This window comes from Coturnix japonica, chromosome 10 (genome assembly GCF_001577835.2).
Source record: "Coturnix japonica isolate 7356 chromosome 10, Coturnix japonica 2.1, whole genome shotgun sequence".
NCBI lineage: Eukaryota > Metazoa > Chordata > Aves > Galliformes > Phasianidae > Coturnix > Coturnix japonica.
The window spans coordinates 9,294,084-9,309,011 of NC_029525.1; the positions used below are offsets into that span (position 1 = coordinate 9,294,084).

Sequence of the window (14,928 nt, forward strand, 5' to 3'; positions counted from 1 at the left end):
ATGTTTAACTTCTGATAATAAATTTCAGGGGATGCTGAACGTCAGGGTTACGGTTATTAGGGGAAAAAATCCATTCATTTAGTACCTTGAAATGCTGTTAAAGTCTTATCATAAACACACACCAACACAGGATTTACCAAATATGTAAATAAAATAACTGAAGCAATAATTGTTATTGTAACTGATCCATAAGTAAGCTAAGATGCTGTAATGCTGAGGCTATAGAGTTCTAGATGCTCGGTGTCTTTAAAAGTAGGCCAGAAACAATCAATCTTTCACAACAAATTGTCCCACCTTGATTTCTGCATTAGTCACTACACACTGCTGCTTCTTTCTCTACCACTGAACACAAAACTGTTTTAAATGGCGTCAGAGTCATATGAGTAGGATTTTGATTGGATTTTGTCCTGCCCTGTTAAGCTTCACATAAATCTTAGCAAGTCACTAGATGGCACCAAAAGTAGTTAACTTTTATGTACCATAATAAAGCAAAACTGGAAAAGCTCCTGCAACAGTACTGCTGGAGGGGAGCAGGAGGGTGAGAATCTATAGCAGATAGCTGGGCAGTAGATCTGCTTAAACAACCACCTCATGCTCCAACTTCAGACAAAGCAATGTAGATACTTTTCAGGCATGTATGTGAATCCCCTGATATTTTTAATACAGGAAGTTACACATATGCTAAATTGCTTTGCTGGACTGAGACCTAAATGATTTCAAACCAATCTTACTCAAACCCACTGTTTATTGAAATGAATAACAAGACACACTGGGTGAAGTTTGGGCTCTGCTGATGAAGAGTTTTAACATGGATTTGAGTGGGAAAAGGATTCCACTCTCTGATTTTGCTGCAATGCTTTAAACTCTCTGCAAACATTCAGCCCGATCTGGTACACACAGAGCCTAAATCCCAATTAAAATGGTGAAGAATTAGAGGCAGCGAATGCAGTCAAATGATACTGGCACTTTCCTGCTAATCCATCTCAGTAGTGATTTGTTGAAATTGGGGTGTTGTATCAACAAGCTCCCACAGCGACCACTTAACATGATTTGAACATTAATAATGTTAAGAATGTTCCACCTCATGAAAATATGAGGCAAGTTGTTTTACTCAGCTTTTTTCATTAGACACAGGGGAACATCATCGCATGCCACAACTTTCTAAAGAAAAACCTCTTTGACGTATTTCCTTTTAGGATTCCAGTGCATTAAAGTAACTACCTTCAACTGCCAAGAAGTCAGAAAGATACATTATACATAACCTCGTTATGTGGAGTGGGAAAAACAAGCATACCTATGACTAGTTAGCACAATGGCAATCACATAGGAATGGAACAGGTTCCAACTAACACATCATAACCTTCTTGTAGGGCTCAAAATTTTTGTTTAAAAAATGTACTTATTTAAATTTACTTTGAACACTGCAGTATGGGAAGGACTATTGTTAATTCTCTAGCACAAATATATATTGTATGTTTTTAGGGCTATTATGAGAACAGATTGTTGTGTCTTCCTCGAGTTCAACTCTAGGAGCATCTTAGTTTTCAATGCTAGAATAAATTATACCAGGATAGAAACAGACTCTTTGGGGACCTGCAGTGTTACAGTGCTGTAGCATTTGTATAAGCAATAGTCTGAATGTGGCTTTGAAATATTAATAATTGTTTGAAGTAATGAGATCCACAGAAAAGGAGGAATGGCTGAATTGATATCACACAATGTCTCATTCACAGACCTGCTGTACACGGATAGGAAATGGCTATGGATAACTCCCAGTTAATAAGTGAAAAGAGCACGTGGGTCTTGAAGCTGCTGATGGAGAAATTTGGTGTTAGTTTTAACCTGGGAAGCACAACATGACTTATTTTTTAAATTTCAGCTTCTCGCAAAGTCAAAAAGTTTGGACTGGAAAAAAATGCTGAGACTCCAAGATGTGCAGGCCAGCCTAGGAGTCAGCCTAGAGGAAATGCTGACCATTGTCGAGGAGGTATTACATCCGGAGCCTTACAGCACAGAGGAAATTTGTAAATGCCTGGGAATTAGCCTGGAGGAGCTCCGCTCTCAGATCCTGAGTCAAAACACACAAAATGGTAAGCGTATATGAAATACTGTTTTTCACTTTACAGTGCTTGTGTTATATAAAATAGCTCTTTATTAATAAGTGGTGCACAAGACTCACCAGAATACTTCTCCAGAATCTTGAGAATCTAAATAGCAGAATGGCTGTACAGTAGAAGAAGTAGCAGATTATAGATTAGTCTGTACTAGTTTAGAGTCATCTCTAGATAGATTGAAGAGAAGTCTCAAGCTAGGCTTCCTTTTTAAGCCGAATCTCTAACAAACCCGGACAGTTTGGCTGGGTACAGCATCAATTAAATAAGTCCTGTTTGCTCTCTCTGGACTCCTTTCTAAAGGAAAGAATTGCCTTAGATGTATATAGTAGGGTTGCTAATGGTACTTAATAATAGAGCTCTTATGAAATAATTAATTGACATTCACAGTCATTTCCAATTGAGATTAGAATCTTGCTTTATGAATTTTAAATAACCCATATTTCTTTGTTTCCACTCTGTGGCTTTAATGCCTCTACTGTTTTCCACAGCCAAATTATATCCTTACCCAGACTGGTTTCAGCGAGGTTTATATTTGTTGCATGTAAATCAGTAACATATATATACATACTGATGCATACATTTAAAAATATGCACATCTGGAACAACTGTAAATGTTATACATTGACCAGGGACCAGGTCCTGAACCTATAACCTTTTTTGCGAGCCAGTGATATCAGAGAGCATAAAATTATCTTAGTGTCCAATTACATTGCCAGAGGGGTACCAGCGTGGAATATGGTGTCTTAACCCAGCTTGTTACCTTCATAGGAGGAGCTCTGTTAACTCTGTGCTGTACGTACAAGAACAGAGCGATCTATGTACGTGCACTCAGGAACATTTGCAAGGGGAACTACAAAGTTCTGAGTGCACTGTGCTGTCCCCTACCTCTGCCCTTTATGAAGGTGTACAAGACTCACAAAGATGTTTATAATCCATATACCTGGTTTATAAAACATAATTTTACAGTTCTGTTGAACTGAGTTGTTTCTTACAGATTGTGTTTTTCCACACCCCTTCAGAAAAAAAAGGTCTGGAGAAAAAGCTGAAACAGAAAAGCTACAGAAGAAACTGAAGGAAATGTTATACTGCAGCTCTGAATAGTGTTTGCAGATGTTTGCTGAATGGAATCTCTTAAACTTGTATGGCCATGATTTCATTTGATAAGGCCAATTACAATGGGTTATGCTGCAAGTCTCTTTGCATGTACAGTATAAAATTAGAGATTTCTGTAAAACTATATACAAAAAAGAAACAAGACAGACACAGAAAGAAAGAATCTAATTCCACTGTTGTGTTCTTTGTTAACACACCAGACAAACTGCACTTTATGTTGGCTCTGGAAAACCAGGGGGTGTTTGACAAAAATGCTTTTCTTACCTCCCTGCCACTTTCCCACTATACCTTAACAACAAAGTGTCACTTCTTCATGTGAGAAACCCTACCAATAAAGTATGTCATTTCTGCAGAGCATTTCAGTATATGGTTGAACTTTTGCTCAACATGAACAGAGTTAAAGGTACCTTCCTTCCTTTGTAAAGGTTGCATTATCTTTCCTGTTACAATACTACAATGTGAAGTGCAAAATATTTGCATAAGAAACACCAGGGAGATCATTTACTGGATTGTAGGTTTTGTCTGTGCCTGAATATAAATCAGTCAGTAATTTTAATTCGTTTGTATTATTCAAAGCCCAGAGTTAACATCTTGTACACACTCTGTACCTACTGCTTAAGGATATGAAAGCACTACGTCTGTTATTTTAGCCTGAAGTCAGCTTTCCCTCTCTTGCTCCTCCAGTGATGACACTGTGTGCTTGCCCGTAGTTCTGCATGTATGTAAGGCTGACCAAAGAAAAACTCCAGGTCCCAAAGAAGAATTACATGGACAGGCTTTGGGCAAGTCTAGAGCTGTGGCTGGATGCACAACAACTTCTAATCTCTTTTATAGGCAGGTACTCAAGGATTCCTGCGGTGTCTCACTGCACAGCCCACTTGTTCCCCAGGTTTGGAGAGATACAGGTGCTGCACAAAGCCTCTATAAAGCCTCACACAGCTGTTCCATGGCCAACTCACAATCCTGAGTTTAAATCCCCCTTCCAAATGTTTACACATGGATTGCACTTGTGGCTTCTGAACATCTCTAGAACCAATAATATATTTAACATTCGAAGGTACGCAATACCATAATTTTGTCTTGGAGTCGAAGGCTTCACAGAACATTTAGTGTGTGGTTATTGTGGGATTGGGGTATTTATAAGCCTCACCACAAGAGAATAGTTGCCTGTAAAATAATGTATTCCCTTAACTATAAGATGTTTTTTCCTTCTTAGATGACTTATTTTTAAAATATTTTATTCCTTTTCACAAATAAAATTATAATCTAATTTTGATATTTAGACCTGGGAATGAAATCATCATCGGAGTAACAGGTATCTGTTTACCATCAAGATTTGGCTGTGTAACTGCCCTCTTGTTTGTCCCCTGGGAAGACAATGGATCTGAACCTTTTCTGTAGTTGCAATGAGTGCTGTTTGAATAGCATTTCATTCCCACTGCCAAGTCATGTGTATTAATGGTGATCTCAGTGCAAGAACAATTTTTACTCTCTTTGTGCAGAAAATAACACACGGCTTTATGTGAAGGTGGACACAGATCAGCGATACGTAAAGCTCTGTCGTGTGCATCGGTGGAGTGTCCTTGTCTTACAATAGCAGAAGTTACCTCCATGTTGGTGCACCTCAGAGCACTTCCTAGCTTGGGGGTTGGGGTGACAGCCTCATCCTCATCCACGTCATGGAGGAAATAGAGCACATACCGTTCTCCTTCCATAAGGACGTGGATTACTTGGGATGAGCCCCAGCATGTGGCTGCTCCAGCTGCCATACAGGTACAGGTAGAAGCAGACATTTTGGGTGGGCCACAGGTCAGGTATAGGCACTGGATGTTGTAGGTTAGTTGCAACAGTTTTGCTAAGGCTCACATTTCCCTGGAGAATTACCTTAAGCTGGTAGTTCCTGTTCTCTCAGAGCAGGTGTCTGCTCTGTGGGTCACTGAACCCAGCGATGACTGGTCCCTTGGTTTATTTTCAGAGAGCCAGATTACAAGCAGTTATTTGAGCAGTCCCAGCAGAATAACTGTTCCCCACTTTGAGGAGGGGGTTCAAATCTGGCTCAAATTAAAGCCATCTGGCAGCATTTTCTTATATACATTATGAGCCAGAAACCTTCACCCTCTTCATGTTCAATCAGCAGGATGCCTAACAGAGAGAGGTACTATTCCACGTGGGTAATGCTGGTAGAAACTGTCCCCTACATGATTTTGCATTGGTGAATTTTCCCTGTTGTAAATTTCTAACAGTTCCATCAGCCATGTGTAGCTCATTAATCTACAGTGAAGCAGATCGTAAGAAGCTGCCAAAGCAGCTAGAAAAAAATACACAGCCTGAAGAGGCTGGTCTTTTGCTAAAGGTCAGACAGAATTGTACAGGAAGCCCCTAAAGAAAGGAATCTGCTGAAGTTGAAGTTACAGCAAATAATGTGAGTTGCTGGGAAGCCACAGTGTTTAATTATAAAGCAAAAATTCCATCTAAGAGGAGAGTACAGGTTTACACAGTTTTCATTAAGTTGAAACAAAAAATATGACGACGCAGTTGCAAACACACAGTAAACTTTTCTCTTACATTTAACTAACATTTGTTTGGGACAAATAGCCCAGGATTTTTGTTTGTTTTAGCAGACTTTATATGGATTTTGGACAAACTTCCATTAACGTTAGTCAGTTGGGTCTTAACAAATGTCAGGGTTCTCGCTGCAGTGTGAAACGTTAGCGCACTGGAAAATGTTACTGCTTCTTTCTAGGGCAGTTAGTGGCTGTAAGGGAACTGGATCGAGCTGCTCATAGGTGGTACCGCACAACTGCTCTGTGGAGGAGCAGAGTGAGGGTGCACAGAGTGCACAGAGGGTCAGCAAGAGTTCTGACATTCTCTGAGAAGCAGAAGTGGAGGGGTAACATGAAGCAGTTACAGTGGATGAGATTCCTTGAGGACCTGCAGAAATGCAGTTAGTGGAGCGATGAGCTGAAGGTGGGTTAGTGACAGCCCGACTGCGGGTGAAATGTACTAAAAACTTCAAAATTGGTCTCATTTTGACTTCTTGTGTTTCTTTTTCCTGATCTATATGTGTTGCAATCCATAAAAAACACAGCTCACCTTCACTTCAGTCCACAAGAAGTTTTTTTTACCAGTGCACATCTGATATCGTACAAAATAAATCACAATCTCTATATTTTTTCTTCTGAAAGACAAAAAAGACCCCAAGATTCTGATCGTGCCAGCATGGCCAGGTCTAAAATCAAACAGCTCCCTCTTGCATGGCAGTAAGTGGCACAGAAAGCAGCAGAGAAAATACGTGGTGATTTTCAACAAACAGCTTTTGACAGGGTGGTTCTGGTCAGAGGCTGGATCCTTAACTGATACAAATCTCCATCAGTGCAAATGGTGCTACATCATTTTAAACAAATAGAACATTAGAATTGGGTCCTTTTATGGGAGAAGCATTACTACTCTGGGCGTGTGCTGGACAACTGCTCTTGTGCCAGTGTGCCATAATGTCACTGCAGCAGGGATTTTACATTCCTCTCCAGTCACCAGAGAAATGGGTATCAGAGGGCAATTCAGGCCTCATGCAGTTCTGCAGGCTGCCCTTCCACTGTTAGGAGAGCGAGCTGAAGATCTCTGCACACCTCGTTTGGAAATTAAGTGGGAGAACCCAGGCCGTTATACTTTACTGTATTAGGAAAACATATGTGCATTTTCAGTTAGGTTAAGTACCTGATTTCCATAAACAATACTAGATTTAAGGACCCAAATGCCTCTAAGGATCTGGCAGTAGTTCCCTAAGCCCTGCTTTTTTGCTGTCCTCTGAGCCCAAGAGAACGAGAGCTTATAACCCAGTCCCTGTGTAATGCTGCATGCTTTACTTTGAGGGCTTCAGTTTAAATTCTTTCAGAGCCCTGCAGCCCTAGCTCAGATATAAACTAACCAGTTGTGCACACTTAAGTTTTCTTTTAACCGTGACAAAATGTGGCTTAGGAAATCTCTCTCTTTTAATTGTAAAAGATATGGTTGTTTTCCCATGAAGCACACAGATTTTGATCAGCTCCCGCACCCTTCTAGAATCCTGTGTTTCACAGCTCCTTGGCACAGACTATCAATTCAGATCTCACTTAGGTGGATCTGATATACAGGCGGCGATGTAAGCAAGAAGGTTCGAATTTAGATGTAGTTTCTGGAAATAATGTGTGCTGTGCTATCTTTTATTATATGGAGATGGTTTGTTGGACTGCCCATCCAAACAGAAGAGATCCAGAGTTTCTCTATTACCAGAAGCATTTGGTGTTGATAGCTGAAAGTATGCGAATCGTTTCATTGCTTTAGAATAGGACTTGCAGAGAACGGAGGTGTTTGCTGTCCTGAAGAATATTCTACCTGAACAGCAAGTATTCCAGAGAGAAGAGCAAGTGATACTAGACCTGTTCCAAACACAAACATTCCTTGCTGAAATAAAGCGCTGTCTGTAAACAACCAACGCTAACATAACGATAGCAGACTCTACCCAATGCTAATCCTGTAAATATCCACAAAGGACAAGTCTGAAAATAGCACACAGCCATTCTTTCTCTTTTGAGAACCGCCTGCCAGCATTGCATTCACACTGACAGAAAGCCAGCGTCGAGGCAGCGACTTCTCCCCTACACTCACTGACTCTCCCCCAAGTGAGCGCTGCTGCCCAGGGCGCAGCTCAGAGCTCCAGCGCTCCACCAGCACACCGTGCCACTGCGGCTCCCATTCGTAACACGACCAGCACAACACAGCCACAGAGATTTTAAAGGTAATCTGGCCAGTAGAACATTGCTCTACCAAAGGGTGGTCTCTGAATCAATCACAGCCTTTGGCAAGTCTCTTGCCTTACAATTGAAAACAGACATGTTTTCAGTTCATTCTTTGGGTTACTACTGTTCAATGGTGATTTACAAGAGAGTGTGAGCTATGGCAATCTCTCACGCAACTTTAGATATTCCCTAAATGAATGCACATTTAGAAATCTCCTTGCTCTAAAACAATGGCTTATAAGAAAAGCATATTTAAAGAGGCACCATCCTTAAAAAACACCAAGCAGCCTTTCTCTAACATAACAAACACCAAAGCTTTGCCCCACAGAACACAGCACAAGTTAACTCTAGCAGTAACAAAACAGTGGAGTGAAAAACGCCTCTGAGCAGGAAAAGAGAACACACTTTTCCCCTGTGAAACTCACAAGATGTTTCTGTGGGGCACCCAACTTTGTCATTTCTAATGTGAAATGCAGGCGGAAGGGCTGCTCGGAAGGCAGCGTCAGAGCGCGTCTCAGGCTGTATTACATCACAACATACACAGCACTGGAAGCATTACCACCAGCAGCAGAGAACTCCTGTGTTCAATATTTCTCTATCATTTTAGACTATTTATGTCCCTCTCAGCATTGTATTTTCAGCATTTACATTTGTGATTCGCACTTATTCTGGAAAGATAAAAAGAGATGGTGCAGACGCTGTTCATAAGGGATGCAATCTGGGTAGCACATATGAGAGTCTTCACACTGGACAGAATTTTCTTTCCATCTATCAAGGAAGACTTGAATGTACAACTGCAAACACTGACTGCCAGAATCACTGAAGTGGTTCTGGAATTTGACTCCACAGAGCAGCCCAACAGGAACTGCACGTGTCTGGGTCAGAAGGCAAGTTCCACATCCAGGGCTTGTCTGTCTGTGTTTGCCCTTTTATCTCCATTGGGGTGTTTCATCAGCCATCTTAAAAAGTGAGAGGCACCAGAAGCCGATAGCAGGGACAGGTCCTCGATCTGGAGGAGAACTGAGATGTAGAACCAAACTGAGGGATACTCTGAGTACAGCAGGTGTTCCAAGTAAAGATTCACGTTCACTTATCTACTATTTACAACATAAAAAGCTCAAGTAAACCGATTTTATCATCAGTTGTCATACGTGCTTCTGTAATACTTCTTCAATAGCAGATAGAAGTCCATGGCATTCAAACAAACAGAAATGTTCTGGGTGAGGAAAAATAATGACCTACAACAGCCTATCCCTCCTGTAAGTCACAGTAGTTCGATGGGCTTTTAACCACAGACATTCCCTTTGCTGCGCTCCACAGTCCAGGCTTGGCAGGGGTCCCTGCCCCAACAGCCACATAGGTTTGAGCTCCTTCCCACCCGTCCCAGAGGAACTGCTCTATTTTCACAGCACGATTACAAAATGTTAGCCCAAGTCTGTGCACCAGCCTTTGATCTTAGTTGGTCAGTGCTAAGAGGGACTTGTTTGGGCTTCTCTTTTCATGTCTATGCAAGCAGCACTGACACTGGATGGTAACATACCAAAAATAAACCCTTAAAATCAAACTGAAAGCACCTGCTTCCTTCAGTGTACCATGAAGGCAGCATTATTTGCAGTCAAGGTGAGCCTGCACTGTGGAAATTAGAGAGGACTTCCTTACCCTGGCACCAGGAAGAATGAATAATGTCATTTTAATTACTCTCAGTTTAAAATCAATCTATCTGCACACTGAAGGAATGGATGCAGGTCAGGCCTGGAGCGGTTGCTCACAATGCCCAGCAGGTGCAGGCAGCCTGCAGGGCACCAGGCACCCTCCAGTGCTCCTGGGTCAACACCTCTACAGTTTGGATCTCAGATTTTTAAATGATGCTCCTTCTGATATGTGCATGAAGTTATAAAGCTGGAAGAATGTGCATGTTGTATTGGGATGAAAGCTAAATACCGCTTTATTTGGGCTTTTAAAGATGTGGGTGAGGTTTTGGCAGCAGTTTTTGGCAGAGTTTCAGCCTAGAGTGTTCAAATATGAAATATTAATTACTAGAAATAATTCTTTTACTGTGTTTTTATATTTCATTATTCCTTTTCTAGTGAAAATTTATAACTGCGGTATTTCATATTTTCATTTTGTTTAGTTTCCACCTTCAAGTTATACCAGCGTGCAAAGCATGTGTACAGCGAAGCTGCCAGAGTGCTGGAATTTAAGAAGATATGCAGCGAAACACCTGACAATGCAATCCAGCTGCTGGGAGAATTAATGAACCAGAGCTATATCAGCTGCAAGGAAATGTATGAATGCAGCTGTCCCGAACTGGATCGGCTGGTAGACATCTGCCTGTAAGTTCTGACCACAAGGAAGAGTAATCCCTTGTTGAGAATATTGTTTGAAATGATGAGAAAAGATGACATTGTTGGCTATTGCGATTTTAAAATGAAAGTATTCTTGTCTCTTATTACAGAATTAATCTCCTGCAGGGACATTACATGGTCAATTGTTTCCCTACTGACATCTGTGTAATACTTTCAGATGAAAGCTTCAGTTTATGGCTTTATTACAGACTTTGCTTTTGGACTGATTCATCATCACAAGTGTTATGTTAGAATGTGTTAGCTATTTTTTTTTAAGTTGTAGAAGTCATAACTGGTTTTCTTTAAGCATCATCTTAGTTTCTTTATTTCAACCCTCTCACTTTTCAAATGTTACTTAACCATTTAAGAACTGCCACCATGGGACTTCTAGATCATAAGTTAACTGTTAGGTTGCTTTGAAATCGTAATGGCATATTGTTAAATGCTGCTGCATTTTTTCCTTTTTACTTGACAAGGTATTTTGGTATTTTATCTACGGCACCAGGTAGGTTGGAAAGTGGCTGGCCATTTAAATGATGGCAGTCAATGCAGTGGCTGACACAGCTTCAGCTGAGCCTTCACATCATTCAGCCTCCATCCCTGCCCCAGCCTCATTTACTGCATTCCCAAACTCGGTTTGGCCTGCTGCAAAACAAGACCTCTCTACTCCAAAATACATTCCCTGCCATTTGCCCCTTCTCTTCTCTCTTTACTCCTCCCCAAGGAGCAGGCCATTATTTTCATGACTCTTCTACAGTGGATAATAAAATCTGGTATAATCGCGTGTTAACAGAGAAAGTAAAAATGAATACTTAGCACTCACATTAGATATGGTATTTCATCCACACCACAGCAACAGCACAAAAGGATTTACACACTTCACTTAATTCCTTTTTCTTTTTTTTTTTTTTCTGGTATGTTTAATCATGGGACAGACAACTTATGCTAACTTTAATCTAAATTCAGTGCCCGTGAAAAGCAATCAGTGGTTGGTAATCACTTTAACAGAGGCATAGGAGAATAAACAGCTGCCCAGTCAAGCCATCTCACTGCTGCTTTATCCCTGCCACTGCCACAGCCACCTCCCAGCTGCTGCTCTCATTCATTTCATCACAGATCCTGGAGATGCCACCTCTGTACTCCTGCTCACCTTTCACAGTTCCTGTTCTCCATAGAGAAGGGCATGCAGAGTTTGGGAAGCTGCCATAAGACAGAGCATTAAGAGGTTACTGCCATTCCAGAAGGGAAATGTAGTGTGCCATAAGTGTTTGCAAGCCTGAGGTCGAGGAATGTTGTTTCCCTGTTGTGCAGAATTAGAGACTATAAAAGCATCGTATCTTTACTCCAAATCTCTAAATCTCTGAGAAAGCAGAATCTGCTTCAGATTATCATTAATAAAAGGAACACCTTACCATTTAAAAATGAAGGTTACAAAAGCACTTCCTTAGCAGCAATCAATTTTTAAAATGTATATATGTATATATATATATATATATTACTAATACATTAGTCTGGCTTGTAACGAAAATACACATTTTCCAAAGAGGCAACCTGCCATATGCATTCTTACTTTTATAGTCGCACACATTTATTAAGTTGTAATACCCATTTACCAGGTTTGTAAATTGATACAGTATGATACTGATGATTATTTAATACACCAGGTTACTCTCATTAATTTGGCAGACAAGACGGAAAGCCAAAAGAACACAAACTTAAAAACCAAATGCAAGACTTTTGGACACTCACAGATTGTTTTGCATGTGGGATGCACATGCTGTTTTGTGATAAAACACAGAAGTCCTGATAGCCATTGGACAGTCTGGTAGTAATTTAACAACATAATTTTTGTTCCTTCTCTTGGCAGCCATTCCTGTATGCAAGGCGCAGGCCACATTCAGTCTGTTATATGGCACAGCGGGCACAGAACAGAATAAAGCTCCGACAGTCCCTGGGTTAGTGAGGTGACTGCAGCACGGCTGTCCCAGCTACTCAAGGAGGCCGTCTCCATAGTCAGGTGAAGACAAGCAGCCTATTCTGTGACTCCACTGACAGAGGAAAAGCTTTACGAATTAACCTCTGTGTTATTGTTAGTTACAGTAACTTCCCAGTATTGATTTCTTGGTCAGTAACACTGGACAGCTGAGCTCTGCAGATGTAACCAGCCACATCAGGTACCTTCACTAAGGTGTTCTAACAGGTATAAACTAACAAGTTCTACACTACAGCATGCTGTTATCTGCGCTGCATCAAGTAAGCTAGTACTGAAGCCTGCAGTAACGTATAGCAGAACGAATCCCATTACAGGGATGGAAATTCTGTTTCTCACTTGTGCTGAGCTCTGTGCTTCCACAGCTCGGCAGCCTCATGTGGGTATCGTGCCACTGGCTTGTAGGCAGCAGCACTGCCATAGCCACCAAAAGGAAAGGAGCGTGCAGTCAGGATTTCACTAAATTCAACTGAAATTAATCAGAGCCTTTCGGTTCCACGGACAAAAATACAAAGAGAGAATAAAAAAGTAATGTGTGTGCCCGTGTTACATCAGATTTCTGACTTACCAACAGAAGTGCCCATGGCTACTGAGATGGCATCGCTGCGTGCCACAGCAGAGCGCCGTGTGTGAAAAATGATTCCTAACTGCTATCTTTTAAAAGATTGCAACTGGTTTTTATTATATTCATTGCAAAAACCAAATAAATTATTTGTTTGTTCTTTACAGTCTTATCCCATCACGGATATTTCTTAAGAAATACCTCCTTTCTTAGAAGCTTAGTTCTCACTAATGACTTTCTGATTAGAGCCGTGACAGTGTGTAGCTATTGCAGATACACACAGCTTGACCAGCACGTCATTTTTAAAACTATTGGGGAAAAAACTCCATTTTTCTCAAGTTGTGCATTAAAAAACGAAGGCATGTAAAATCTCCAGTCACTCTAGGAAACCTTGGCTGATGTGACTACAGGAATGGCCAGCAACGACATAAATTACATTCTTTACTTCCAATGATATACAGCTGCCTTGTAACTTTAAAAAGCCCTTCCAAAAATACATTCCACAGCATTGCCCAAGTCTACTGCTGCTCTCTCCTTACAAGGTTTAAACTGTGAAGAATAATCTGCATATCCAGATGTTTTCTGTTTTGCCTAAATCTTTATGTTTTACTGTACAACATCTGCCAAGAAGGAAAGGGATCCATACTTGCTGTGGTTTGTAGTGCTGAAAAGCGTAACCACCAGTTGGTCAGTATTTTATTTTTCACGAAGGCAGAAGACTTGTACTTTGTCTAACCTCTCCCAGCTATTAATAGCTGCTTTACCTGTCAGCCTTTTAAACCGTAGGTGGTTTACTAAACAGTTAAGGGACACAAAGTTGAAATGAGCTCTCAAATTCCTTAGGTGCTTTCTCGCAGACTGTTTGAATGTTGCAAGTAACTTTCATTCCCCCTCTCCACCTTTTGAAGGTATAAAAGCTGATCATTTTTGTTGCCTGCCACACCTCTTCCAGTTGAAGATGGCTGAATCCTCTATGATAGCTTTTGAAATGGTACAGTTATGTTATATCCAGGTGCATTACCTTCTTAAGCCTGGAGCCATGGCACAGTCTAAAAGATCAACTAACAAAACCCCAACGAGTTTGCAGCACTTTCAGAGAGAAAGAAAAAAAACAACCAACCAAACTTAAAGATGTTCAAATGCACCCTGAGCTACAGAACAAGTACACACCACACCACCCCTTAATTTGTATTGAAATCTCATCATCTTAACTCCATGTTTTCTGAATGGCTGGATCACAAATGTGAGCATTGTGAATTAACAATATGGCTCAGTGTTTTTCACCTGTCCCAGCAGAGCTGTTTATAAAATGTAGCACTGCAATGTCATGCCTATCACTGCTATATCCCAAACTGTGCGACTGCCATTCTTATTCATCTCTCGTTTGCTGTAGCATTTATGTTTTTGCTCACACACACACACAGAGTTCTCTCTTTAACCAGCAATTACTGGAACAAGGTAGACGAGCTCCTCAAGAAGCAAAGGACTCAGTTGAGTGTCCCCAGCGCTGGATGACTGACATCCATGGCCTTCCTTTACATACTCCTTCTCACCCCCCGTAACTTGTCCTCATGACGGCCCTATAGCCCAGGCAGTGCACCGGGTACTTTCCCACATGTTACATCCACATCATCCTCTGTGTGGGTGAGTGCTCCATCCGCAAGATGATTGTTGAAAGAGTCACTGTTTGCTCTCACTGCTCCTTTCTTCATAAATGCATACTTTAAATGCTGGTGCACAAGAAAAGAATGTGTGGCTATGAATTCTGCTTTACCAGAAGAGTCTAACACAGCACTGAGCCAAGGGAGACTCAGTGGAAAAGGCAGTTTCAGACCTGTTCCAGCGTTCACTTTCTCATGTTTGGCATCAGTAATTCCCATGCGCTGCCTCCCCAGAGTGTGCAGCATTAGGTGCTGGTTTCCGACCTCTGCTCACCCCAGGTGCCCGACATCCAGGTGTCAGAGCGCCGGGCCCCTCAGCATCAGATCACATCACCACATTTGGAACTGGCAGCCACAGTGTTTTGAAA

At 41.2% G+C, this 14,928-nt stretch overlaps 2 protein-coding genes across 12 annotated transcripts in view; one reads left to right on the forward strand and one right to left on the reverse strand.

Moving 5' to 3' along the window:
• GALK2 (galactokinase 2) overlaps positions 1-14,928 on the forward strand; it is a 49,295-nt gene that overhangs the window by 30,110 nt on the left and 4,257 nt on the right. For 2 of the 4 annotated variants that reach the window (XM_032446777.1, XM_015872921.2), the window contains exons 8-9: positions 1,880-2,090; positions 10,134-10,335. In XM_032446777.1, the coding sequence (XP_032302668.1) occupies positions 1,880-2,090; positions 10,134-10,335 (413 nt within the window). Of the gene's footprint in view, positions 1-1,879; positions 2,091-4,061; positions 5,001-10,133; positions 10,336-12,214; positions 12,365-14,928 lie in introns of those variants that run through there. The other 2 variants (XR_004308493.1, XR_004308494.1) reach the window with 2 other exon arrangements.
• Positions 1-14,928, reverse strand: part of LOC107318736 (protein FAM227B-like) — a 123,153-nt gene that overhangs the window by 27,270 nt on the left and 80,955 nt on the right. The window lies entirely within an intron of this gene.